Source organism: Balearica regulorum, chromosome 26, assembly GCF_011004875.1.
Source record: "Balearica regulorum gibbericeps isolate bBalReg1 chromosome 26, bBalReg1.pri, whole genome shotgun sequence".
Classification (NCBI taxonomy): Eukaryota; Metazoa; Chordata; class Aves; order Gruiformes; family Gruidae; genus Balearica; species Balearica regulorum.
The window spans coordinates 2,207,671-2,231,248 of NC_046209.1; the positions used below are offsets into that span (position 1 = coordinate 2,207,671).

General features: G+C 68.9%; 3 protein-coding genes across 10 annotated transcripts; 2 read left to right on the forward strand and 1 right to left on the reverse strand.

Moving 5' to 3' along the window:
- Positions 1–2,722, forward strand: PLVAP (plasmalemma vesicle associated protein). The gene is made up of 6 exons (XM_075776500.1): positions 1–428; positions 756–846; positions 1,069–1,658; positions 1,996–2,119; positions 2,230–2,308; positions 2,420–2,722. The coding sequence occupies exons 1-6, from the start codon at positions 51–53 to the stop codon at positions 2,424–2,426; spliced, it is 1,269 nt and encodes a 422-aa protein (XP_075632615.1). The 5' UTR covers positions 1–50; the 3' UTR covers positions 2,427–2,722.
- Positions 2,723–3,463: 741 nt separating this feature from the next.
- GTPBP3 (GTP binding protein 3, mitochondrial) lies at positions 3,464–7,932 on the reverse strand. 2 transcript variants are annotated; one of them, XM_075776498.1, is made up of 9 exons: positions 7,829–7,932; positions 7,009–7,244; positions 6,618–6,679; positions 6,281–6,415; positions 6,084–6,156; positions 5,852–5,995; positions 5,546–5,711; positions 5,152–5,430; positions 3,464–5,034 (listed from the first exon to the last, which is right to left on the reverse strand). In XM_075776498.1, exons 1-9 carry the CDS (start codon positions 7,864–7,866, stop codon positions 4,803–4,805), a joined length of 1,365 nt encoding a protein of 454 aa, XP_075632613.1. In that variant the 5' UTR covers positions 7,867–7,932; the 3' UTR covers positions 3,464–4,802. The 2 variants fall into 2 exon arrangements, with proteins under 2 accessions (XP_075632613.1, XP_075632612.1); XM_075776497.1 differs by having other exon boundaries at positions 6,281–6,483; positions 6,593–6,679.
- A 2,674-nt stretch (positions 7,933–10,606) lies between these two features.
- ANO8 (anoctamin 8) lies at positions 10,607–22,630 on the forward strand. Of its 7 annotated transcripts, none has more exons than XM_075736345.1 (18): positions 10,607–10,841; positions 13,724–13,834; positions 14,023–14,155; positions 14,231–14,369; positions 14,610–14,706; positions 15,087–15,203; positions 15,295–15,422; positions 15,659–15,820; positions 16,081–16,233; positions 16,323–16,449; positions 16,545–16,600; positions 16,701–16,775; positions 17,036–17,179; positions 17,516–18,187; positions 18,285–18,476; positions 18,555–18,686; positions 19,032–19,142; positions 19,261–22,630. In XM_075736345.1, exons 1-18 carry the CDS (start codon positions 10,742–10,744, stop codon positions 19,936–19,938), a joined length of 3,327 nt encoding a protein of 1,108 aa, XP_075592460.1. In that variant the 5' UTR covers positions 10,607–10,741; the 3' UTR covers positions 19,939–22,630. The 7 variants fall into 7 exon arrangements, with proteins under 7 accessions (XP_075592460.1, XP_075592459.1, XP_075592461.1 ...); XM_075736344.1 differs by having other exon boundaries at positions 15,638–15,820; positions 19,261–20,083; XM_075736339.1 differs by lacking the exon at positions 10,607–10,841 and adding an exon at positions 12,863–13,339.
- The last annotated feature ends 948 nt before the right edge of the window (positions 22,631–23,578 follow it).

Below are 23,578 nucleotides of genomic sequence, written 5' to 3' on the forward strand. Positions count from 1 at the left end.
CCCCGTTGAAAGGGGTTGCCGCGGGGTGGGGTGCGCAGAGTATCGGCGGGATGGAGAAGAGCAGCTACGCCATGGCCAAGTTTGGTCTGGAAGCCAAGGAGGCGATACCCAAGCGGGACTGCGGTTTTTACGTGAAGTATATCTTCCTCTTCACCTCCCTCATCCAATTCCTCATCATCCTGGGGCTGGTGCTGTTCATGGTGTACGGCAACGCGCAGGCGGGCACCGACACGCACCTCCGGCTGCTGGAGGAGCAGCTGCAGGATCGTTACAACAAGATCATCACCCTCAGCGGGAGGAACATGAACCTGACGCGCACCCTCAACGCCACCCTCAAGGAGAAGCAAGGGCTGCAGGTCCTCGCCCAGAAGGTGCAACGGGACCTGGATAAGTGCAACAGCACCCAGGCCCCCAACCCCATCCCCAAGGTGAGCCCCCCCCGCCGCTGCCTCCCCGGGTGCTGCTGCAAGGAGCCGGGACCTCGCTTCAGCCCCGCAAGCTTCAGCGGGGACGGACAAGAGGGTGCGGGGGGGGGCAGAGCCCACCGGTGATGCCGACGTGCCCCCCGCAGCCCCGGGGGGGGAGTTTCTCCTCTCAGCCCTGGCAGCCCCCGGCCGAGGGGGTTCCAATCTCGCAGCCCCCCCCATCCTCCCCAGCCCCGGCACTCTCACCACCACCCGGGAGGGGGCGAGGCGATGGTGGGGGGGTCCTTGCGAGACGCTCTGATCCCCCTCTTCTTCCTCCCTCCCCCTCAGCTGCAGGAGATGATGAAGATCATCTTCTACCAGAAGACGAAGCTGGACGAGTGCCACATGACCATCAGCCTCATCAACGCCAGCTGCAGTGGTAAGGGACCCCCCCAGCTGCACCCCCTCCCCGGGCACCCCCCTCCCAGCCCCCTGGGGACCCCCAGCACCCCTCGGGGACCCACCACAGCCTGTGCTGGGGGTCTGCCCCATCCCCGGGCCAGGCAGGGGTGTCACCCCGAGATGCAGGGTGGGAGCTGGGGGAGGGGGGGGGGGGAACCACGCACCCCAACTCTGCGTTGTACCCCCCCGCCCCGTGCAGCCGAGAAGGCGCTGCTGCGGAGCAAGCTGGACCAGACAGCCCTGGCCAAGAAGGAGCTGGAGGACAACTGCCACAAATCGGGCGCCATGCTGACCAAAGCCACGCAGGAGCAGGAGAGCTGCCAGCGGGACCTGCTCACCACCAAGACCGTCTGCGAGTCCACCAAAACCAACCTGGAGCTGCTGAAGCACGAGTGCAGTACCTTGAGGTCCGACATGAGCTACTCCTTCCAGCGCATCAAGGACATGCTGAGCCCGTACAGCTGCAGCACCGTCCACGAGCAGCTCAACCGGTTGACGCAGCGGACGGAGGGGCTTTTCCTCTGGCAGCAGGATCGGGAGACCAAGTACGTGGGGAAAAGCGTCTGCGACATGAACGTGCTCCAGTGCCGCATCAACTGCTCCAGGGAGAAGCAGGACTTGGAGAAACGGCTGCAGGATATCGAGAAACAGGTCAAGAGCGGCCAGGAGGAGAAGAAGAAGCTGTCGGCGGAGAAGGAGCAGCTTGGCAAGGAGTTGGAGGAGAAGAGCAAAGCGGCTGCGCAGGCTGGGTACTTCAAGGACCAGCTCAACATCTGCATGGGCACCAAGGTGAGGGAGCTGCTGGGGCAGGGGCACGTCCCCGGGCATCCTCCGTGGCCGTGCTGGGAGCACACGAGGCTGAGCACGTCCATCTTTTGCACGTGCAACGTTGCACGTACGTCTTTCTTTTGCACACGCACTTCTGCAAAACCACCTTCGCGCATTTCCTTTTGCACGCGCGCTTCTGCCCACGCATCTCTTGCACACGCGCTTCTGCACGGCCGCGGGTGCACCCCGGGCAGGGACAAGCCGCCGCAGCACCCTCGGGCCCCCTTCGCCCAGGGGTGCCGTGTCACGCGGGGCAGCAGCGCCAGCGCTGACCTCCACCACCCGCTCCCCTCCGCAGATGGACACCTTCTTCGACATCACGGGTTCGCGGGTGCTGGCGAGCGGCGGGCGGCCGGGACCCTTCGCCAGCACGGGCTCCTACGCGGATGCTCTGAGGAACCAGGGCATCTTCGGGAATATGGGTGAGTCCTGGGCAGGGGGGGAGGCTTGTTTTGGGAACACCCCCACACACCCTGTCACTGTGGGGGCCACCATCCCACCCGGCTCATGCCCCGCTGCTCCGTCCCACCAGGCAAAATCAACACGGAGGAGATCCAGCGCTCGGTGCAGAAGATCATGGAGCAGTACACGTCCACCCTGAAGAACCCCAGGTGAGGGGGGCCGGTGCGGGACCCCGCTGGGCTGGGACGGGGTGGGGGGGGCAGAAGGGGCCAGGGGCGAGCGGTGCTGGGTGCGGGGGCCTGATCCTGCTCTCTCCACAGCGGCTAGCGGCCAAGCGGCGCACGGAAAACGGCGGCGAGGGGCTCAAGGACAAGCCCAGGAGGTGCTTCCCGCGGCACGGATGGCAAACCCCAACGGCAGCGAGTGGCCGGCACCTCCTCGGGGTGGGGGGGGGGGTGGGGGGCCACCGGCGCGGTGGGGGCCAGAGCCACCCTCCCCTGTCCCCTTCCCCGAGCCCCCGCGCTCGTCCCCTCCCGCATGCTTGCCTTCCCCCAACATGTACCCGAACGCTTGGAGACGGGGCGGTTGGCAGCTGTAAATACAGTCGGCCCTGAGCACCAACACAGCTCGCTGCACGTGTGCCTGGATGTCTGGGGGGGGGGGGGTGGCACAGAGGTCACGGACGGGATGGGGAGCGGGAACAGCACATCCTGGCTTCATGTGTCCCTTTGGGGGGGGCTGCAATCGCCCCCCCACCAGGAAACCCAGCCCCGGCTGCGCAGGGTAAACTCCGGCCCTCGGCTCTCCCCGCTCACTAGTGGGAAGCGCGCGAGGCCGAGCGAGCGGGAAGCCCTTGGCCACCGAGCCCCGGCAGCTCCGTCCCGTCACCGAGCCCCATCCTGCCACCGAGCCCCCTCGGCACGCCGGGGCGTGGGGCCGGGGCGCAGCGGCAGGCACAGGACAGGCCGAACGCGGTGATTAATCGCTGGCTGCCGCTCGTTGATTTATGGCCACGCTTCCCACTCCTTCCTGTTGAAACAGCCTTTCCTGCCTGCCGGGCTGCCTGCACGCCATCCCCAGCCAGCGCCGCGCCAGCAGCACGCAGAGTTCCCAGCACGTCCCCATCCCCATCCCCAGATCCCGTTTGGGTCCCCTCAGGCGCATCCCTCCCGGGATACAGGCAGCCATGTGCTCCCCCCCGCCACCGCCTCCGCTGCCTGCGGATGGGGATGGGGACGGTGCCGGGTGCCCCTGTCCCTGCCCAGCCCCAGGGTGGGATCAGGGTGACGGAGGGGCTCCTCCAGCTGGGGAGCCGGGGGGATTTCCTGGAGCTCCACTATAAAGAGTCTCGGAGCACCAGGCGCTTCCGGAGCCTGGGAGCCCCGGCCGGGGGGGTGGGAGAGCAGGGGAGCCCCCCGGGGAGCCCCCCCCTTTGGGGGTGCAGAGCCCAAAGCTGCCAGGTGGGTGCAAGAGCCAGGGGGGCAGATCCTGTGGCTCTCCAGGCTGGCGCTGTGCCCCGGGGGTCCCCAAGACCCCCACGCTGTGTCCCTGGGACCGGGGTCTGCACTCAGGGCACGGGGCTGGGCCCCGCGGGGACGCTGAGCCCCGCATCGCCCGCGCCATGGCGCGGAGGGGGCTGCCCCAGGGGGGAAGCCCTGGGGTGGCTTTTCCCTTCCAGCCGCTCCAGCTCCATGTTTGTCCTCCCGGCCAGGAAACAGGGCCTCTCCGGTGGGTTTTTCCATGCGGGGGCTCGGGACACGCTCACACCAGCCAGGAAAACACCGCGGCCCGGCACAGGGATGCCGAGCCCCGCGGCACCGGGGAGGGGGAAGGACGCCAGAGCCACCGAAGGCACCATGGTTTAATACCGGCACAGAGCCAGGAGCTCCCCTCCCCACGGTCCTCGACGCCGGTGGCACTGCTGTACGGCTCCGATAACGAGCGAACGTCACAAACACCCGTCTGGCCGCGGGCAGGGACGGGCTGATACCGAGGGAGGGTCGGTGGCCCAGGGACACAATCTGCGGAGGCAGGATGGCATCTCGTGAGCCCACTCGTTCCCGAACCGTGCAAACCCAAACCCTCCGGCTCCTGCGTGCGCGTGTGCCCGCGAAACGTCATCACTGGGGCGACCCCGAGGCGGGGGGGGGGACACACGGGACAGTGAGACCCCCAAGACCCCCCCCCCCCAACCCACCGACTCATTTCTGAACGTTGCTGAGCACGTCCTGCGCCTGCTCAGGGATGAGCGACCCCCGCCTACGGGGAGGGGCACATTGGGTGATAAAAAGGGGAAACACGAGTTTTCGGTGCGCGCCCGCCACCCGAGGACTACAACTACAAGCAGAGAACGTCGCTGGATCCAAGGGTGGGGACATCTTTCTTCCTTTTCTCTCTTTTTCTCTTTCTCTCCGCCACTCTCTCTGTTTCTAACTTCATTTTCGGCACGTTGGGGTAATGCCGTCACAAGTTTTGCTAAGCCGTTACCTTCTGTAGTTCCGCTAAGTTTTAAGTATCATTATAACTTTTGCCAAGCCTCCATCTTTTGTAGTTCCGCTGAGTTTTAAGTAAATTTGTGATTTGTTTGAACCTCTGGAGTAATTCTCGTTACTCCCGATGACCGCACAGAGAATTATAAGGTTAACCTCGCTCACCGAGTGGGACGGGACAACCGCAGCCGGGAGACTCTCCCCGTCGCTCCCCTCACTTGCCAACGCAGAAGTCCCTGAAGATGATGTCGAGGACATCCTCGGCGCCCACGTGGCCGGTGATCCGACCCAGGTGCCGCCGTGCCAACCGCAGCCGCTCGGCCGCCAGCCCCAGGTCCCGCCGGCGCTCCCGGTCGTAGCGTGCCAGCGCCGCCACGCAGTCACCAAGGTGGAGGCTGTGCCGGCTCTGCGTCAGGCTGGGCGAACCTGCCAGGGGGTCTCCACACCTGGGGAAAGGGGGGGGTGGGTGGAGAAAGCAGTCTGGAGCACACCCCCACACGCCCCCCAAGCCGGGATGGGGTGGCCGGTGTCCCCCCCCCCGCCGCCGTGCCTCCCCCACTCACAGCTGCGCCAGCTGCCGCGCCAGCAGCTCCAGGAGGTGGTCGAGCCCCTCGCCCGTCCGGCAGGAGAGGAGGGTGGCGGGGGGCAGGGGGTCCCCCCGGGCGCAGGCGTCGCGCAGGGTCCCCCCGCCCCCCTGCAGCAGGTCAGCCTTGTTGAGCACCAGGATGCAGGGGGGGGCAGCGGGGGGCAGCAGGGACCCCAGGGCAGCCCCCAGCCCGGCCGGCTCGGCGGGCACCGCCGCGGCATCCAGCACGGCCAGCACCAGGTCCGCTTGCCGCAGCCTGGGGCGGGGGGAGGCGGGAGGATAGGACAAGGGGCCACATCCTGCCACCTCCCAGCTCTTCCAGCCCCCGCGGTGGGGGGTACCCCCAGCCCGGCCCCCCCCCCCAGCCTCACCGGTCCCGTGCACGGCTGACCCCCTCCTGCTCGACAGGGTCGGTGGCATCGCGGAGCCCGGCCGTGTCGCTCAGCACCAGGGGGTAACCGCCGATGTTCAGGGCCACCTCCACCACGTCCCGCGTCGTCCCCGCCACCGGTGACACGATGGCTGCCGGACGCTGGCCTGGGGGGGGGTGTGACACGACACAGGGGATGATGCCAGGGACCCCCCTGCGCTCATGGCATCGGGGACAACGGCTGCTGTCCCTGGGGAGGGGGAACCTCATCTGGGCTGCAAGCAGCCCCCCCCCGCACCCCACTCACACAGCAGGTTGAGCAGGCTGCTCTTGCCCACGTTGGGGGGGCCAGCGATGACGGCGCGGACCCCCCCACGGAGCAGCTCCCCACGGCGCCCGTCCTGCAGGTGGGAACCGATCTCCTGCTCCAGCGCCCGCACGGTGGCATCCACTGCGGGGAGAGAGCAGGGGCGTGGGAGGGGGGGCAGCAGGGATGGGGTGTCCCAGCCCCCCCCCCCCGCCACCCTGCCAGCCCTCACCTTGGGACAAGACCTCTTCCTCCACGTTGTCATCCTCGCTGAAGTCGATGTAGGCTTCAAGGTGGGCGAGAGCCTAGGGGCCAGGGGGTGTGGGGGGGTGTCAGCAGGGACAGCCCACCCGCGTGTCCCCGAGCCACCACGCACCGGCGGAGGAACGCAGGCGGCCGGACCCGAGCCCGCGCCCCGACACCCCTAACCTGGGTGAGGGTGTCGCTCCAGCGCTGGTAGAGCCGGCCCAGCTCGCCCTCCATCTGCCGCAGCGCCTGCCGCCGCTGGGCCTCTGTCTCCGCCCGGATCAGGTCCCCCAGCCCCTCGGCCGCCGTCAGGTCCAGCTTCCCGCGGCGGAAGGCTCGGCGCGTGAACTCCCCGGGCTCGGCGGGACGCAGCCCGGGCAGCCCCCCTGCCGGCCCCGGGGTGAGGTCCCTCCCCGAGCTGGGGGCACCCTCCGGCAGCACCCCAGGGGGCAAGACCCGAAGGAAGGGGGGCAGGAGGGACGGGGGGAGCCTCACCCAGCGCCCGCAGCACCCCGCTCACCACCGCGGGCCCGCCGTGCAGGTGCAGCTCGGCGCAGTCCTCCCCGGTGAAGCTGTGGGGACCTGTAGAGCCGGGGCACGGTTTGGATGGGCACCGGCCGAGCCCACCGCCGCGAGCTCCCCCTCGCTCAGCCGGATCCGGCGCACCCCATCCCTTCCCCTCCCGTGGCAGCGTGCGCGGCTCCGACCCCCGGGGGCTTTTGGGGGGCTTAGGAGAGACCCCCCACTAGCAGCTGTGCCGCAGTCGTATAGGATCGGTGCAAAGGGGCCAGCGTTGAGCCAGCACCGTGCCCGCTGGCATCCACGCTCAGCCGGCTTCGTGGTGCCGGCGAAGCCGAGAGGGGCTCGGCGCTGCCTGTGCCGGGGGCACCCAGACCCGATGCCGACCCCACCTGGGAACCAGACGACGAGGCCGCGGTCCAGGGGCTCGGCAGTGGTGGGGTCGCGGATGCGCCGCAGGGCCAGGACGCGGGGTGGGGGCAGCTCGGGGCGCCCGGTGAGGCTCCGCAGGGCCCCGCGGCTGCCCGGCCCGCTGGTGCGGATGACGGCCACCCCGCACCGCCCGTGTCCCGAGGAGACGGCGAAGATGGTGTCCCCCCGCGCCACGGAGCACAGGCGCTGCGCCCACCTGCGATGGGGCAGGCAGCCCGGAGAGGGGGTGTGCGGGGGGGGGGGGTGTCCCCTATCCACACCCTCCCCCCAGATGGGGCACAGAGGGTTTAGGGATGTGCAACCCCCCATTCACCCCCCCGGGACCCCTCCCCACGCACCCCACACACCCAAGGGGGCTCCCACCGGGCCCCGGGGTGCAGACCCCTCCCTGAGCCCCCCCAAAAGCCGGGGTGCAGCCCTTCTTTCTGCACTCCCCCACCCCCGGTTGCACCCCTCCCCGCGCACCGGGGCAGCAGGCAGCGTGCAGGGGTGCACCCCCTCTCCCCCCCGCAGCCCCCCCATCCCAGAGGTGCAGCCCTCGCCGTGCACACCCCCTCCCCATGCCCACCCCTCGGCTTTGGGGTGCATCCCTACCCCGCACACCCCCAAAGGCTCCAGGGTGCACCCCCCCATGAGGTGCTCCCCCTCCCCACGCACCACCGCTACACCAGGGTACCTCCACCCCCAAGCGCACCCGCTCCCGTGCACCCCCTCCCCAGGGTCCCCCCTACCCCGGGGCTCCCCCACCCCGGGGGAACCCCCACCCCGAGGTGCCCCCACCTGCGGCCCGCCGCGCTCAGCGCCCGCCGCAGCGCCATGTCTGCCCGGCGCACACCTCCCGCCTGCCCGCACCCCGCGGCGCCCTCAGTTCAGCCACCTCTCCCCGCCCACCCGCGCGCGTCGATTGGCCAACAAGCCGACGAGGGGCGGGCTTCATGCCTGAGATCTCATTTTTGATTGGCCAACAGCCCAGGCATGACTCCGCGCCGCCTGAGGCTGTACAGGAGCCGATTGCTTCCGCCCGGCGCGGGGCACGGCGCTGCCCGGGGGTCCCTGCCCGTTCCCGCGGAGGTCCCTGCCCGTCACCTCCCGCCCCCCCCCCCCGCTCCCTGCCCGTCCCCGCCGGCTAGGCAGGACTGCTGAGCTGCAGCCCCCCCACCCCGATCGCCCTGAGGCACTGCACCCCCGCTCGTCCCCCGGGTTCTGCCCCCGCGGGGTGCAGGGTGTGGGGTGCAGCGGGGCCCCCCCGGGGGTCCCCCAGGTATTGCGGTGCAGCTCTGCGGGTGCGGGACCGGGCGGCAGCCAGACACCCGCGACCCCCGGCTGCACCCTAAAAATAACCCCCAGCACCACAGGACCCTGAGCTGGGGGGTCCCCATGTCCGGAGCGTGGGGGGGCAGCACCCGTGTCCCCCCATGACAGAGCCCACCCCTACCAGCCCCTCTGCACCCACTGGTGTCCCCGTCCCTCGGGGGTGGGGGTTCCCTTGGCCCCCACCCTGACACAGGCTGTCCAGCAGCGCTTGGGCTTTTCAGGGACCCCTGCTCACCCTGGGGGGGTCCCCGCGCTGGGCACCCCCACGTCCCGAGACAGCTGAGCCCCGGCTCTGCACCCAGCCACCATGGAGCTGCTCTTCCCCCAGGGAACCCCCCCATGTCCCGGGGGTCTCACCCCCCCAGCGGGGGCTGGGGCTGACCTCCGGGCTGTGGGGTGGGGGTTCCCACAAGCCGCCCCCACCGTGTGCGCCGGGAGGGACCCGCAGCCGCCCGCGGCCCCGCCGCTCCGTGAACCATAGAAATTTTCCCCGAGCAGCATCACGGCGCGGTACCCGCTCCCCGTCCCGCTCCCCGACCCTGCGCGGGGCTGGGGGACCCCGTCCCCCTCCCCAACCCATCCCCTCCTGCCCAGGGCCCAAGGCTTTGGGGGGACACACACACGCACAACCAGACGGTGCACAGAGACTGGGGTGCAGGCAGGACGGACGATGTGGTCCCCCCTGCTCTGGGGGTCTCCCCCTTTGTGGTCCCCGAATTCTCAGCTCAGTTTGCAGCGGGTTTGGCTCGGCCGGGGCCTGGGGAGGGCTGTGGGCCGCTGCGGTGGCGGGGGGGGGGACAGGGGGGACAGCCATGCAGACAAAGGCGCTGGAGCAGGGAGGAGCGAGCAGCAGCATGGCCGGGATGCTGGCCAGGATGCTGGCAGGGATGCAGGCAGGGATGCTGGCAGGGATGCAGGCAGGGATGCAGGCAGGGATGCTGGAATCCCCACGATGCTGGAGACCCGTCGATGTCACCTCCTGTGCTAAATCCCCGCAGACACCCCCAAACCCCCCGCCGTGCCCCCTCCCCCGCCATGCTCTGTGGCCAGGGCCGAGGGACGGGAACCCGGAGCAGACGCAGCAGAACGTCGCTCTGGGGCTGAGGGGGGGGGGGTGTCCTCCCCGGGGGGCTTCAGGGTCACCGCGCGCGCAGCCCTGCACCCCCCTGCGATGGCCCGGGGCAGACCCCAGGTGACCCGGCCAGCCCGGCCCCCTCCCCACCCTGGGGTGCAGGAGCCTCTCTTTGTGCCCCCCCCTCGCCTCCCAGCTCCGAGTGGCTCAGCCCCCCCCGGCATCCGGACACACGGGGGGTCCCAGGAGGATCCAGCGGGGGTTTGGGCTCTGCCAGACCCCCTGGGCGGGGGGGGGGGGGGGGGGCACCCCGTGCCTGGCCAAGATGGGGCCTGTGGCCAGGCCTGGCCTGGGAGATGTGCCAGCCGGTGCCCCCCCCTCCAGCTGCCGGGACAGAGCTGCCGGAGGAGGGGACGGCTCCTTGTGGCACCGTTCAGCAGCGCTGGCACCCGGCCCCTGCCCCAAAATAGCCGCCGGGTGCGCGGGGGGGGGGGGGGGGGGGGGCGAGGGGGACTTGGCACAGGGGTGCCCCCCCACCCCCACGCCTGTGCTGCCGGGGGGGGCTCACGGGGTGCCCTGGCCGGGCTGTGCTGGGCCCCAGGACCCTCCGGCCCTGGGGGGGGGGTAGGTGGGGGTCCCCCCGAGGGAGCAGGGCTGAGTTATGGGGTGGGGGGCAGAGGAGGGCTCCCGAAAGGTCAGGGAGGCAGCGTGCGGCCCCGGTCGGGTTACCGGGCTGCCCCCCCCCCCCGCCCGCCCCGGGCGCTCCAGGGAACAGCCTGACCCGCGGGGCTGGGCACCGGGCCGGGGGGGCCGGGGGGGGCCGGGGGGGCCCGGAGAGCCGAGGGGGATGGGGGGGTGCGGCGTAGCCCCGGGGCAGGGGGTGTCTGGGGACGTGGGGCAGCCCCGGGGGGGTCTCGGGGGCAGCTCTGGGGGCGGGCAGGGCAGGGGGGGTTTGGAGGTGCGGGGGGGGGGGGGGGGATGATGCCGGGGCAAGGCCGGCAGCCGGGATGCTCCGTACCCCCGGGCGGGGGGGGGGGGGGGGAACCGCCGCCCCGCTCCCCGCAGGACCACCCCACGGGGCGCGGCCGGACACGCGTGGCCGGTGCGGCCGGCGCTGGGGAGACGGCGGCCAACCAGACAATTAAAGGGGCCGGGAGCGCCGCGCTCCGCTCCGCCGCCTTTGTCCCTCCTCCCGCCCGGCGGCGGCGGCGGCGGCGGCTCGGGAGGCACCGGCGGCCCCGAGCCCGGAGCCACGGCTGTCCCCATGCACCGGCCCCCGCCGCCGAGCCGCCGCCGAGCCCCGCACCATGCCCGAGCCGCCGGTGGCAGCGCAGGACGGCGACCGGCCCCGGCGGGCCCCGGGCGGCGAGGAGCGAGCGGAACCGGCGGCCCCGACCGGCGTCCTGGGTAAGGTGGCACCGGGCGGGAGCGGAGCGGCCCCCGCCGCCGGGGTCAGGGCTGCGGGCGGCGGCTGCGGGGCGGGGGGGGGGGGACACACGGACGGACCGGGGGGGGGGGGGAACGGGCAGCTCCCTGCGGCTCGCTGCGGATGTCGGCGGGGCTCGGCCGGGATGCGGCTCCCCGGGGACGGGGGGGGGGTGTCGGTGCCCCCGGTAGGGCTCTGAGCACCCTCCGGGAGAGTCTGGGCCCCCCCCCAGGACAGCTCCGTGCCCCGCCCCACACCCCCCCGGGGGTCCCGTTCCTGCACCCCCCGGGGGTCTGTGGTCCTCCAGAGATTGGGGCTATGCGTGTGTGTCCCCCCTCCCCCCGGGACTCGTCCGTGCCCCCCCCCCCGGCTGGGGCCCACGCACAGGTCTGTGTCCCCGAGGATGTACCAGGGACCTACCCGGCACCGGGCCCGCCCCCCCCCCGTGTCACCTCTGGCCACGCAGCCCCCCAGGAGGGTCTGTTTGCCCCCCCAGGACAGGCCCCTGACCCCCCCCAGACCGGCCCTGTGCCCCCCAGGACAGAGCTGGGCAGCGGGTGCAAGATGGGAGCTTTGAGTTGGGGTCCCCCAGCTGGGGTTGGGGGGGGTCCCCCCCCTCCCCGTAGCCCCGGGAGCAGGTGACATCCCCACGGCCGTGACCGTGGCCGGGTTGGGGTCCCCAGGGCGAGGCAGCGCGGGCAGGGCCTGCTGCCCCACCGTGCCACGCCTGCCCCCCTGCCATGCAGGCAGGACTCCTGCCTGCGAGAGGGTGACCCACTTTATGTCCCCCCCCGGGACGCGGCCGCCCGTGGCAGGCGGCATCGCCGCTCCCCCAAACGCCTCCTTCCCCGGCGGCCGCGGGCTCCGCTCGGCGGTGGGGCAGTGGCGTGCCCGTCCCCGGCACGCTGCAGCTCCCGTGACCTTATCCCGGAGAGCCAAGGTGAGCGGCACGGCCCCGGCACGCCGGGGGAGCTGGTGGCCGTGGGGACGCAGGTCTCGGGCGTGGGCTGGGATGGCGTGGGGCTGCATCCCCGCGTTCTGCCGGTGGACCCCTCGTCTCGGTTTGGTGATGGCACCGGGGGCCGGGAGGGGGCTGGGGGCCGCTCTCACTGGCAGCGGGGCGAGAAGGACCCCATGGCCGGAGCGGGGTGAAGGCAGGGTCCGGCCCCCCATGCCCAGCCAGGCTGGGGGGGGGAAGGCGGCGCTGGGGACCCCTCTGCGGCTCGGCCACGTCTTTTCCCGTGACCTTGGGCAGGAAAAACCCTCCTGCACCCGGAGCCGAGGACTCGGGGTGGGCACCCACACCACATACCCCCCCCGGCATCGCCCCGGTTTGCACGCTGGCGCACACGCGTGTGCAGGCTTCGCCGGCTGCCTCTGCCGCTGCCCGGCCGTGCCCGTCGGCTGGGCCCCCCCCGCTGTGCCCCCACCCTGGTGCCCACGCCGCCGGCTGGGTTACACCGCTCCTGACAGGGCGTAAATAATTCAGGGTGGGTGAGCTCACCCTGCCGGCGTCGGCGAACTGCCCGGCGAGCGCGGCCGAGCCACCGCTGCCGGCACCACGCACCCACCCCGGCACCCCAGTAGCGCTGGGCCCGAGATGCAGGATGTGTCCCAGCTGCAGGATCGGCCCCGCTCCGGGGGTTACTGGCTGGCAGCCTGGCGCCGTCCCCGGCTTTCGCCCACGGTGCCAGGACAGGGCGGCCTTTCAGAGCCCGGCGCAGCGGCCCCTTCCTGACGGCGACTCGGGCAATGAGTTTGTCAGGTCTCAGCCCGGCTGGTGGGGGGGGGGCCTGCTCTGCTCCCCCAGCCCAGGGGGGGTCCAGGTGTGCCCGGAGCTGGGGTGCATCCCCTGGGATGAGCTGCCGGGCCAGGTCTGGCATTTCCTGTTTTTCGGGGCCAGCAGGTCCCCAGTGGGAGCAGCATTTCCGGAGCCCCAGGACCTTCCCAGCCCTGGGGCAGGCAGAGAGGCTGTGACGTCCGTCCCCTGGGCATCGGTCCACCCACCCCATCCTGGTCCTGCCGCCCTGGCTTAGGAGGGGAAACCGAGGCAGGGAGGTAGCTGGGCACGCTGCCGGCGTGGGGCAGGGAGAAATGGGGTCCCGTGGGGGGACCCCTCAGCACAATGAGGGACCCTTGTCCTGCCCGTCCTGCCAGCTCTGGGCAGCGTTTTGGGATGTGCCCGGTCCCCATCCACCCCGAGAGGCGCGATGGGGACGCTGGGCACAGGGACTGCGCGTTCCCACGGCGTGGGCACCCCGCAGCAGGACAGGGGCCGTGTCCCCGCGCGGGACCCCGCCGGGTGGTGACAAGGGGACCCTGGGGACCGTCCCCATCCCGCCTCCCCGCAGCGGCGCGGGGCCTCCCCGGGTTTCCATGGATACCGGCTGCTTTTTCGCTCTCCCCATTTTTCCTGCGGTTTCCCATCTCCCGGAGCCACAGCCCTGCCGGATCCCCCGCCGAGGGGCTGCGGGCAGAGGTGAGCGGCTGGGGGGGGGGGGTGCTGCAGGGGGGGACCCCGCGGCATCCCACAGCATCCCGCAGCAGCCGGCACCCCAGGATTGCCAGGACGTACCGCCGGCTCCTCCCCGGCAGCTGTCGGGGCCTTTTTGGGCACCCTGAGCTGCCGGAGGAGAAACCCGAGCCAGGGCCAGCGTCACCACGAGCGAGCAGGGCCGTGACCTGCCGCCATGGCCGCTGCTGGGGACGGCCACCACCGGGGACGTGCCGGGGGTCCCCGCACCCATCCCACGCATCGGCGGCTGAGTCGGGGCTGCTTCGGGGTCTGGTTCCCAGGGCTGTGGAGATTCCCCGCGGGGTCCCGTGGCTGCTCACCCCCTCCCTCCCTCCCTCCCTCTGGCAGATAAGCTCTTTGGGAAGCGGCTGCTCCAGGCCGGGCGCTACATCATGTCCCACAAGGCCTGGATGAAGACGGTGCCCACGGAGAACTGCGACGTGCTCATGACCTTCCCGGGTAGGGAGATGCCCCGGGGTACCCAGGGCGGGGGCCGGGGCCGATGGTGCCGGTGCGGAGCACCGGGACGGCGGCACGGAGCTGCAGCGGGGATGGGGGATGTGGGGAGGGATGGGGGAGCGGGGTGGGCCGTGCGGGGAGACGGGGACACCCTGATCCCTGCCGCGGTGCTGACCGGTGCCGTGCAGACACCACCGACGACCACACGCTGCTCTGGCTCCTGAACCACATCCGCCTCGGCATCCCCGAGCTCATTGTCCAGGTCCGGCACCACAAGCACACCCGCGTCTACGCCTTCTTCGTCACCGCCACCTATGAGAGGTAGGGTCCCGGCCGCATCCCCAGCCCCCGCCGTGTCCCCCGCCACGTCCCCAGCCGCGTCGCCTCTCCCTGCAGTTTGCTGCGTGGGGCTGATGAGATCGGGCTGCGGAAGCCGGTGAAAGCCGAATTTGGCGGAGGCATGCGGAGCTTCTCCTGCGAGGAGGATTACATCTACGAGAACATCGAGAACGAGCTTTACTTCTTCACCTCTCAGGTGGGATGCGGAGGGATGCGGGGACCTGGGGCAGGGAAGGCAGGCCCTCTCCCCCTCCCCAGGGGAAGAAGGGGATCAGGGACCCCAGACCAGCTGGGGACTGATCCAGCCATCCCCCAAGCTGGGGACAAGGCAGGTCCAGGGAGGGGACAGGACAGGGACAAGGGCTGGGGAGGTGGTTGTGGCAGGAGAGGGGCTGGGGACCGTCACCCCGGGCTCAACCCTGCTGCGGTGCCGCAGGAACGGCAAAACATCATCAGGTACTGGCTGGAGAACCTGCGTGCCAAGCAGGGCGAGTCGCTGCACAACATCCACTTCCTCGAGGGACAGCCCATCAGTGAGTACGGCACGGCGCGGCACGGCGCGGCACAGCACCACCACCCCACTGCCCCGCTCCCTCTGCCCAGCCCGTGCCCAAGCCCGTGCCGTGGTGGCCCTGGAGGACACAAGCCCGGCCAGGGTCCCCCGTCACCGCGTGTCCCCATCCCCAGGGCCGTGTACCGGACGGGGCGGTGGGCGCGCCGTGCTGCGGCTGGGCAGTGCCGGGGGTGGGCGCAGAGCCCTGACATGCCACGGTCACCCCAAACCCGTTCTTCCCACCATCCCTGCCCCAAACCCCGCCGTGCCAGGGCTGTCTGTGGGGACACGCGTGGGGACGCTGGGACGGGCCGGCAGTGTCCCCGCAGCCCGTCCCTCACCCCGTGTCCCGCGGCGCAGTCCCGGAGCTGGCGGCCCGCGGCGTCATCCAGCAGGTCTTCCCGCTGCACGAGCAGAGGATCCTCAAGCGGCTCATGAAGTCCTGGGTGCAGGCGGTCTGCGAGGCTCAGCCGCTCGGTAAGGTGCTGGGATGGGGGGGGGGGTGCATGAGAGGGGGGGGTCTGGGGGTCCCAGCCCTGCTCACGCCCTCCCCCCTCGGCCCCCGCAGATGAGATCTGCGACTACTTTGGGGTGAAAATCGCCATGTACTTCGCCTGGCTGGGTTTCTACACCTCCGCCATGGTGTACCCCGCCGTCTTTGGCTCCATCCTCTACACCTTCACCGAGAGCGACCAGGTGAGAGGGGCCGGGAAATGGGGTAAACCCCCACGTGGGGGGGCCGTGGAGGGGGGGGGGGTCCCGTCCCTCCTTGCTCCGGGTTTTTAATGCTGTCATCGCTGCGGGGCTGGGAGGCTCCCAAGCCCACGGTGGTGGGGCCAGGGCAGCGCCGCGCGGCTCCCCAGGGCCGGGAGGGGGGTGTCGGGGATGGGAGGGGACCGACCCCGGTGCAGTTGGTGCCGTCCGTCCCGCAGACCAGCCAGGACATCTGCTGCGTGGTCTTCGCCATCTTCAACGTCATCTGGGCCACCCTCTTCCTCGAGGAGTGGAAGCGCCGCGGGGCCGAGTTCGCCTACAAGTGGGGGACGTTGGATACCCCGGCTGAATCCATCGAGGAACCCCGGCCCCAGTTCAGGGTGAGCCCTGGGGGGGAGCAGTTCCCATGCCTGGAGGGGGTCCCTGGGACTGGGTCCGACTGAGCACCAGCCCTGCCCCGACCCCGAGGAGCCACCCAGGCTCAGTGCAGAGAACCGGCGCCTTCGTGACACCCCTGCACCCCGAGGGGGTCCACGCTGGGTCCCACCAGCACTGGGGTCACAGTGGGATCCCGTGGGGCTCCCCACTGCGGGGAGGGTCACACGCTGCTGCTCCCCCCTTCCCCCCCCCCCCCCCCCAGGGCATTAAGAGAATCAGCCCCGTGACCAGCGCGGAGGAGTTTTACTACCCGCCATGGAAACGCCTGCTCTTCCAGTGCCTGGTCAGCCTCCCCGTCTGCCTCGCCTGCCTCTCCTTCGTCTTCCTCCTCATGCTGGGCTGCTTCCAGCTCCAGGTGGGTCCTCACGCCCCCCCCGCCGGGCTGCCAGCCCCCCCCCCCCGCCCACGCTGGCCCTGTCCCCATCCCTGTCCCTGTCCCCGCAGGAGTTTGTGCTGAGCATCCAGGAGCTGCCCCGCATCATCCGTTTCCTCCCCAAAATCGTCCTGGCCGTCATCGTCACCGCCTGCGACGAGGTTTACAAGAAGATCGCGTACTGGCTGAATGACATGGGTGCGTGGGGGTGGCACCCGGGGGTGCTCCTGGCAGGGCTGGGTGCTGGGCCCCCCCGCCGAGCCCCCCCTGAACCCCCCTCCTCTGCTTTGCAGAGAACTATCGCCTGCAGAGTGCCTACGAGAAACACCTCATCATCAAAATCGTCCTGGTGAGGGGGGACGGGCAGCCCTGGGGGGACACGGAGGGGCTTGGGGGGGGTCCCAGCGGCCGCCCTGTGCTCACTGCTCCCCCCCCCCCCCCCCCCCCAGTTTCAGTTTGTAAATTCATACCTGAGTCTTTTCTACATCGGTTTCTACCTCAAAGACATGGAGCGGCTGAAGGAGGTAAGGGGCTGTGCCCGGGGGCGGCGGGGCTGGCCTGAGCCCCCCCCCGGTGCCGCCCAGACGGACGGACGGACGGATGTCCTGCCATCATCCCCCCCCTGACCCCGCACCCTCCCGGGGGGGCCGGTGTCCCCACATGCCCCCGCCGCAGTCCCTGGCTGCTGCGCTCCTGGCCGGAGGCTGCGCCGGGTGCCCAGCTCCCGCTCACGGTGTCTCTCTGTCTGTCTGTCCGTCTGTCTGTTCTTCTGTCCCTTCCACAGCTCCTGCTCATCTTCTCTCTCTCCCAAAGCCTCGTGCGTCAGCTCAAAGAGGCTCTCCTTCCCTTCATCCTCCTCCACCTCCATCTCTCTCTCATCTTCCTTAAGGGCCTCCTGGGCTTTTGCTGGAGACTGGGAGTATCCAAAGTAGGAGGGGAGGGGACACACGACACCGGGCATCCCCCTGCACCCCACCCCGGGACCCCCACTACCCCCAGGAGGGAGACGGGTGTCCCCAGCCCTGGCTCTGCCCCGGCTGGTGGTGGCACATGCGACCCCAGCACCGCTGAGGTCCCATCCCAGCAGCTGTCACCGATGGGGGGGTCACGGGATGGAGGGGGGGACACGGGGCTTGGGTGTCCCGCTCTGCCAGCACGGCCACGGGCAGGCGATGGGGATGCAGGGACACAGACACACACCCCCACCAGGTGATGTCATCTGCGTCCCCCCCGGTGACAGCGCGTGGTCCGTGTCCCCGTGCAGATGCTGGCCACGCTGCTCATCACCCGCCAGTTCCTGCAGAACGTCAGGGAGGTGTCGCAGCCCCACCTGTACCGGCGGCTGCGCCGGGGGGACCTCAGCCTCCAGAGCCTCCGCCAGCTCGCCCACGCCATCCTCCGCCTGCTCGCCCCCCGCCGCCACCCCCCGGCCCCCCCCGAGGGGTTGCGGGGGGAGAAGAAGTGTCTGAATGGGGGCTGCGGGGTGCCGGAGGAAGAGGAGGAGGAGGAAGAGCGGCACGAGTCGGACTCGGAGGAGGAGAGCGCCCTGGATTGTGGGTTGAAGCTGAAGAAGGTGAGCTTCATCGAGAAGGCGGAGCGGCGCGGCGGGGAGCCCGGCGGCCCCGAGGATGAGAGCTTCCTTGAGGAGGGCAGCCCCACCATGGTGGAGAAGGGCATGGACCCCGCGTCCGTCTTTGAGCTGTGCGAGGATGAGGAGGAGGCCGAAGGTCCCCCCGGCAGCCCGATCAAGGCGGCGGAGCCAGCAGTGGTCCCGCGGGCCGGCCGGAGGAGGCGGGCGGCTGAGAGCCGGGAGGAGGAGGATGGTGAGGAGGAAGGGCGGAAGCGCAACCGATCATCGTGGATCGACCCACCGGAGGAGGACTACTCCACACAGCTAACGCAGGCGGAGGTGGAGAGCTGCATGAAGAAGTACGAGGTGAGCGGCCCCGGAGGGAGCGCGGGGCTGGTGGCGTGCGGTGTACCCCCCCCCAGCCCCACTGCAATACACTCCTCTTCCTCCCCTTCCTCCCCAGGACACCTTCCAGGACTACCAGGAGATGTTCATCCAGTTCGGCTACGTGGTGCTCTTCTCCTCCGCCTTCCCTCTGGCTGCCATGTGCGCCCTGGTGAACAACGTCATCGAGATCCGGAGCGACGCCTTCAAGCTGTGCACGGGGCTCCAGCGTCCCTTCGGCCAGCGCGTCGAGAGCATCGGGCAGTGGCAGGTGGGTTGGGGACGGTGGGGGATCCGGCGGGGGGCCCGGCTGGCCGGGGGCTCATCCCCGGCACCGTCGCTCTTGCAGAAGGTGATGGAGGCCATGGGCGTCCTGGCCATCGTGGTCAACTGCTACCTGATCGCGCAGTGCGGGCAGCTCCAGCGCCTCTTCCCCTGGCTCAGCCCCGAGGGAGCCATCATCTCCGTGGTGGTGCTGGAGGTACGCTGCTCGTGCCCAGGGCTTGCACCCGCTGCCCGCTCCGCGACTGTCTGTTATTGTAGGGTCTCCCGGTGCGTGACAAGGTGTCGTCTTGGCTCAGCCAGCCAAGGGCTCCCGCAGACCTTCCCCTCCAGGGACGGGGGCCCAGCCCCAAACCTCCTGCTGCCACCCCAGGCAGCTCCTTTCAGGCAGCGGGTGCTGCCAGGCGATGCCACGGGGCCCAGGGTCCCCCAGGCCGTTATCGTAGGGTCTCTCTGACCCTCCCCCATCCCTTGCGGGGTGCGTTTTGGGAGGGGAAGGCGGTGCCCACGGGGATACCCATCCGGACCCACGTTCCCCCCGCAGCACTTCGCCCTGTTCCTGAAGTACGTCATCCAAGTGGCCATCCCCGACATCCCCGCCTGGGTGGCCGAGGAGATGGCCAAGCTGGAGTACCAGCGCCGCGAGGCCTTCAAGGTAGGCGATGCCGCGGTGGGACCCTCCTCGGGGCTGAGCACGGAGCCGCGACGCCCCGTCCGTGGGGCCGGTGGGCTCCCCAGAGCGTCCCGGGGCTGACGTGCTTCCCCGTCGACAGAAGCACGAGCGGCAGGCGCAGCACCACTTCCAGCAGCAGCAGCGGCGCAAGCGGGAGGAGGAGGAGCGGCAGCGGCACGCCGAGTACCAGGCCCGCAAGGAGCGCGAGTCCAGCCGTGACGAGGCCAAGCCCGAGGCTGCCGGGCAGGACCCAGCTCACGAGAAGAGCCAGAGCAAAGGGAAGGGCTCCGGGGGTTCCTCGCACGGCTCCGACAAGCCCAAGCGACCCAGCTCGCTCCTGGCCACCAACAACGTGATGAAGCTGAAGCAGATCATCCCTTTGCAGGGCAAGTTCCTCTCCGGGGGGGCTGGGGCTGGCAGCACGGCCGCCGCCAGGTCCCCCCAGTCGCCCACTGGCAGCGAGAACAAGTTCCCCGGCTTCCTCAGCTTCAAGTTCCTGAAATCCCCCGAGACTAAGCGGGACGTGGGGACCGAGAAGGTCCAGTCGCCCACCAAGCCATTCAATCCCGGCAAGCTCTTCAACTTCGGCAAGTCCGAAGGGGCTGGGGGCAACGGTGCCGCAGCCACTGCCTCTCCCCAGCCCCGTCCTGGCCCCTCGGCGGACACGGGCGAGCGGCCAGTCTCCAGCAAGTCCCATCTCAACGGGGTGCCAGAGGAGGGAGGCCGAGAAGAGCCGGAGAGCCGGGCAGAGGAGGAGAGCGGGGGCTATAAACTCTAACCAGACCTTTTGGGGGAGCAGGAGCGAGCGAGGCTGCCCGCTCCCCTCTTCAGGCAGCCGTGGACATCGTCACCCTCTCGTCACCCCTTGCTGTCCCCCGCTGCAGGGAGCGCAGGGCTGAGCCCACCGGCTGCCGGCGCCTCGCGCTGCACCGTCCCCCTCTGCCGTGTCCCCTCGTGTCCCTCCAGCCCCTCCGTCGGGGTCCTGGGCCCAGCTCGGGTCTGGCCGCATCCTGCACCAGGGCCACTGGAGCAAAGCGCCGTTGGTGCGAGCAGCAGCGGGGTCTGGCCACGGCTTCGGCTGGAGCATCCCGACAGGTTTCCCTCCTGTGCCCCTCCACGCGCTCGCGGGTGGGAGATGCCCTGGTGTGGCTCCGTGCCGGGAGCCTGGGGGTCCCGGCCGCCAACGCCGCACCCACCGCTCCAGCTTGAGGAGACACGGGAGCTCGGTGCTGCCAGATCCACCAGGACCGGCCCGCCGGGCTTGGCACCACATCTCTGATCACGGAGGGACAAGACTGCGGCACCCGCAGGAGCGGTGGCGAGAGGAGCCCGATTCACCCGTGCCTACAGCCTCTGCCGTACAGCCATCGCCCGGGGTCCCGCCGACACCGGGGCCGTGCCCTGCTCCGTCCCGCTCCTGGCAGCCTCCGTGTGGATTCCTTCCCAGCACCGGGCCGTTTTCCTGCCCAAAACCCGGATGGCCGGGAGGGAGGGGGGTGAGCGTCAAGCAACAGCCACCTGGATTCCCATGCATGGGCAGCATTTCTTGCACTAAAACCGAAACAAAACCCAACGCAAGTGACTCTTTCTCCCCTTCTTCATCTGACGGCTCGAGGCGGCGGAGGCGAGAGCTGGCACCGGTGCTGCCGTCAGCAGAGCCCGGCCGGGTGTGGGCAGCGGCCCCAGCGACTGCAATGTGAGCCGGGACAGTCCCTTCCCCTCTCCGCTTTCTTATTTTGTGGAATTATTTCGCAATAAGGGCACACAGGGAGCCCGGGAGAAGGACCGGGGCTTGGGGTGGGGGGGTGTTAAAACACGAGCTCTCTGCAAAGGGCAGGGTGGGGGGGGTGGGAGCAGCTTCGCTTCTGCCGGAGCGATGGTTTTGCCGTCGCTGGGTCTAGTCTTAGTGCTTTAAGAGCCGCCATCCTCGCTCCGGCTGTGCGGGGAAGGGGCTGTGATACAGCTGCTCCTCGCTTTTCAACGGCTCTGCTCGGTGCTGCTTCGCTTTAGGGGCCAAGATGGGGCGGTGACACCCCACTGCGGTGCCCTGGCTGGGGCCATCCAGCCTCACCGGCTCCCTCCTGCCCCTCGCCACCAGCTCTGCTCTCCGCCCGCCAGTCACCGACCGTTTCCAAAGCGAGCAGGGGAGAGGCGGGGGGCTGCCGGGAGGACGCCCCGTCACTGTGCCTGGCCCAGGCCCGGGTGGTCAGGCGGGGGCTGCACACCCCTCTCTCCCCAAGGCCTGGGCTGTAGAAAACGTCAGGTTGTTTTGGGTTTTTTTTCGCCCCCCACCCTGTCTCTGTCCATACATCATGTAATTATTTTTTTTTTTTAGTCTTTGAATCAAGCCATTTTATACAGCAATAAGGGCAGGAGAGGGCAAAGGCTCTATCTGCTGCTCCGCTCACCCGCGCCGCCTGCGTGGGAGCCGACGGTCCGGGCGCAGGCAGGGAGATGCTCTCTGGGGCCAAGGGCACCGTCCTCCCCTGCCAGGGTGGGACAAGATCCCCGTGTCAGCTGGGGACAGCCGAGCTTTGCCATCCCCAGGACCAGGGCTGGCTCCCCGCAGACAGCCAGGGAGCTCGGGCAGAGCCCTCTCCGCACGGCGCAGGGGGCTGCTGGTCCCCCCTCGCCCTCGCACACCAGCCCTGCCCTCTCCTGGGTGCGAGCAGCAGAGGATGGAGGAGAGATTTCTAGGGCGAAGCCAGGGAAAAGGGAGCGCTGGGAAACCGGGGCACACAGGCCCTCAGAAACCCAGTGAGCCCAGCACCGCCACGGCCGTGCCCCGGAGCAGCAGCGCGTTAAATAATGGCAGGAGGAAAGACCCCAGTCCGGCTGGGGGGTACCAGGTAACCCAAAACACCCACCCCTGCCTTGGCTCGGCACCCTGCCGCACCGCTGCCTGCGGAGCCCGAAGCTCAGCGCACGCCTGGCTGCTCTGCCTGCACGCACCCCCAGATCGGGCAGGAATGCGGGCAGGGGCGCAGAGCGCTCTCCCTTTCTCCATTTCATTTAGTTTCTCTGCTTGGGTTTGGCTGGTTGGGGCCAGCTCTCGTCTCTGCCGCTCCTGAACACACGCCGGTCTTAAAAGGAGTTTGTTTTATCCCATTTCCCTCCTGAGAGTAACAGTCCTGGGAACATCTACCCCTGCACAACTTGCCGGAGGAGAGGGCAGGGTCCCGCTGCTGCCAGGACCCCACAGTCTGGGGCATTTTTAAACATTTCTCTATACAAAGTATTTCTACAAGCAGCCGCCTGTCTGGTATCTCACTCTTCCAGGCAGTTACTGGACAAAGGAGGGAAGATTTAGGTTGTTTTCATTTCATTTTGTTTTGTTTTTTCCCTTGCTGTGTTTTATTTCTTTGGAAATTAAAGGAAATGAAGGGGGTTATTTATTTCTTTTTAATTTATTTTGTCATATTTTTGTAAAACCTGCAGAAATGCAATAAAAAAAAATATATTTCAACAAGCCTGAGGCATGGGCTAAATTATTGCCCGCAGTGGCTTCCATGGCGCATCTGCTCAGGGGAGAAGTCTCGGGTCTCCTGTCCCCGGGGAAGGGGACGTTAGGGACGCTGTCACCCACCCTTCATGGTCCTCGAACCCAGGGCAAAGACACCAGGACAAGCCCCACCGGCACGGTTCGATGCCAAATGCTCTCCAGCAGCCGCACCGCAGCTCTCGCACGTATCGTCAGGTAGAGGAAGAATGAAGAAAGTTAGAATCCTCTAAATTCTGCAAATTTATTATACACAGTATCAAACACGGAACAGTTTAAAAATAAATGCCAAAAAAAAAAAAAAATCCAATGGCCATGACATCACTCCATGAGGGCAGCCCTTCTGCCAACACGCAGCTTTCAAGGAAAAAACCACCTTCTCCCAGCCCCACAAGACAGTATTTTTGCAAAAGAGGAAAATTCAAGTTGCGGAGACAGGTTGGAAGTTAACACAGACTCACAAGCTCGACGCTGCATTGCAAAAACCAGCCTGGGATCGCGCGTGCTGAACGCACCGGAGGAGTTAAAAGCAGCTGCAGACGACAGAAAGTGCTGAGCCGCTCTCGGACACTCAGCCGCGACGTGCGGCTGGCCAAGGATAGGGCGGTTTAACTAAAAATACCCGATAAAGCCCATTAATGGCACACTGTGCGCTGATTAATGAGAAATGAATGCATTTGGAAATCAGCACAACTGTAGCACAGACAACACGGTGACTCAGCTCTGACCATCCATTCGGATTTCGTGCTATTTCTTACAGTAAGTGATTAGTCACCCTGCGTCCCTCCATCCCCAAGAGCCATCATCGCTCCCCAGCCCTCACATGCCGCTTACCAAGCCGGGGAGAGTATTTGACCTGTTTGATATCCTGCATCTCAAAAAAAAAAAACCAAACCAAACCAAACCCCCACAGCACCAT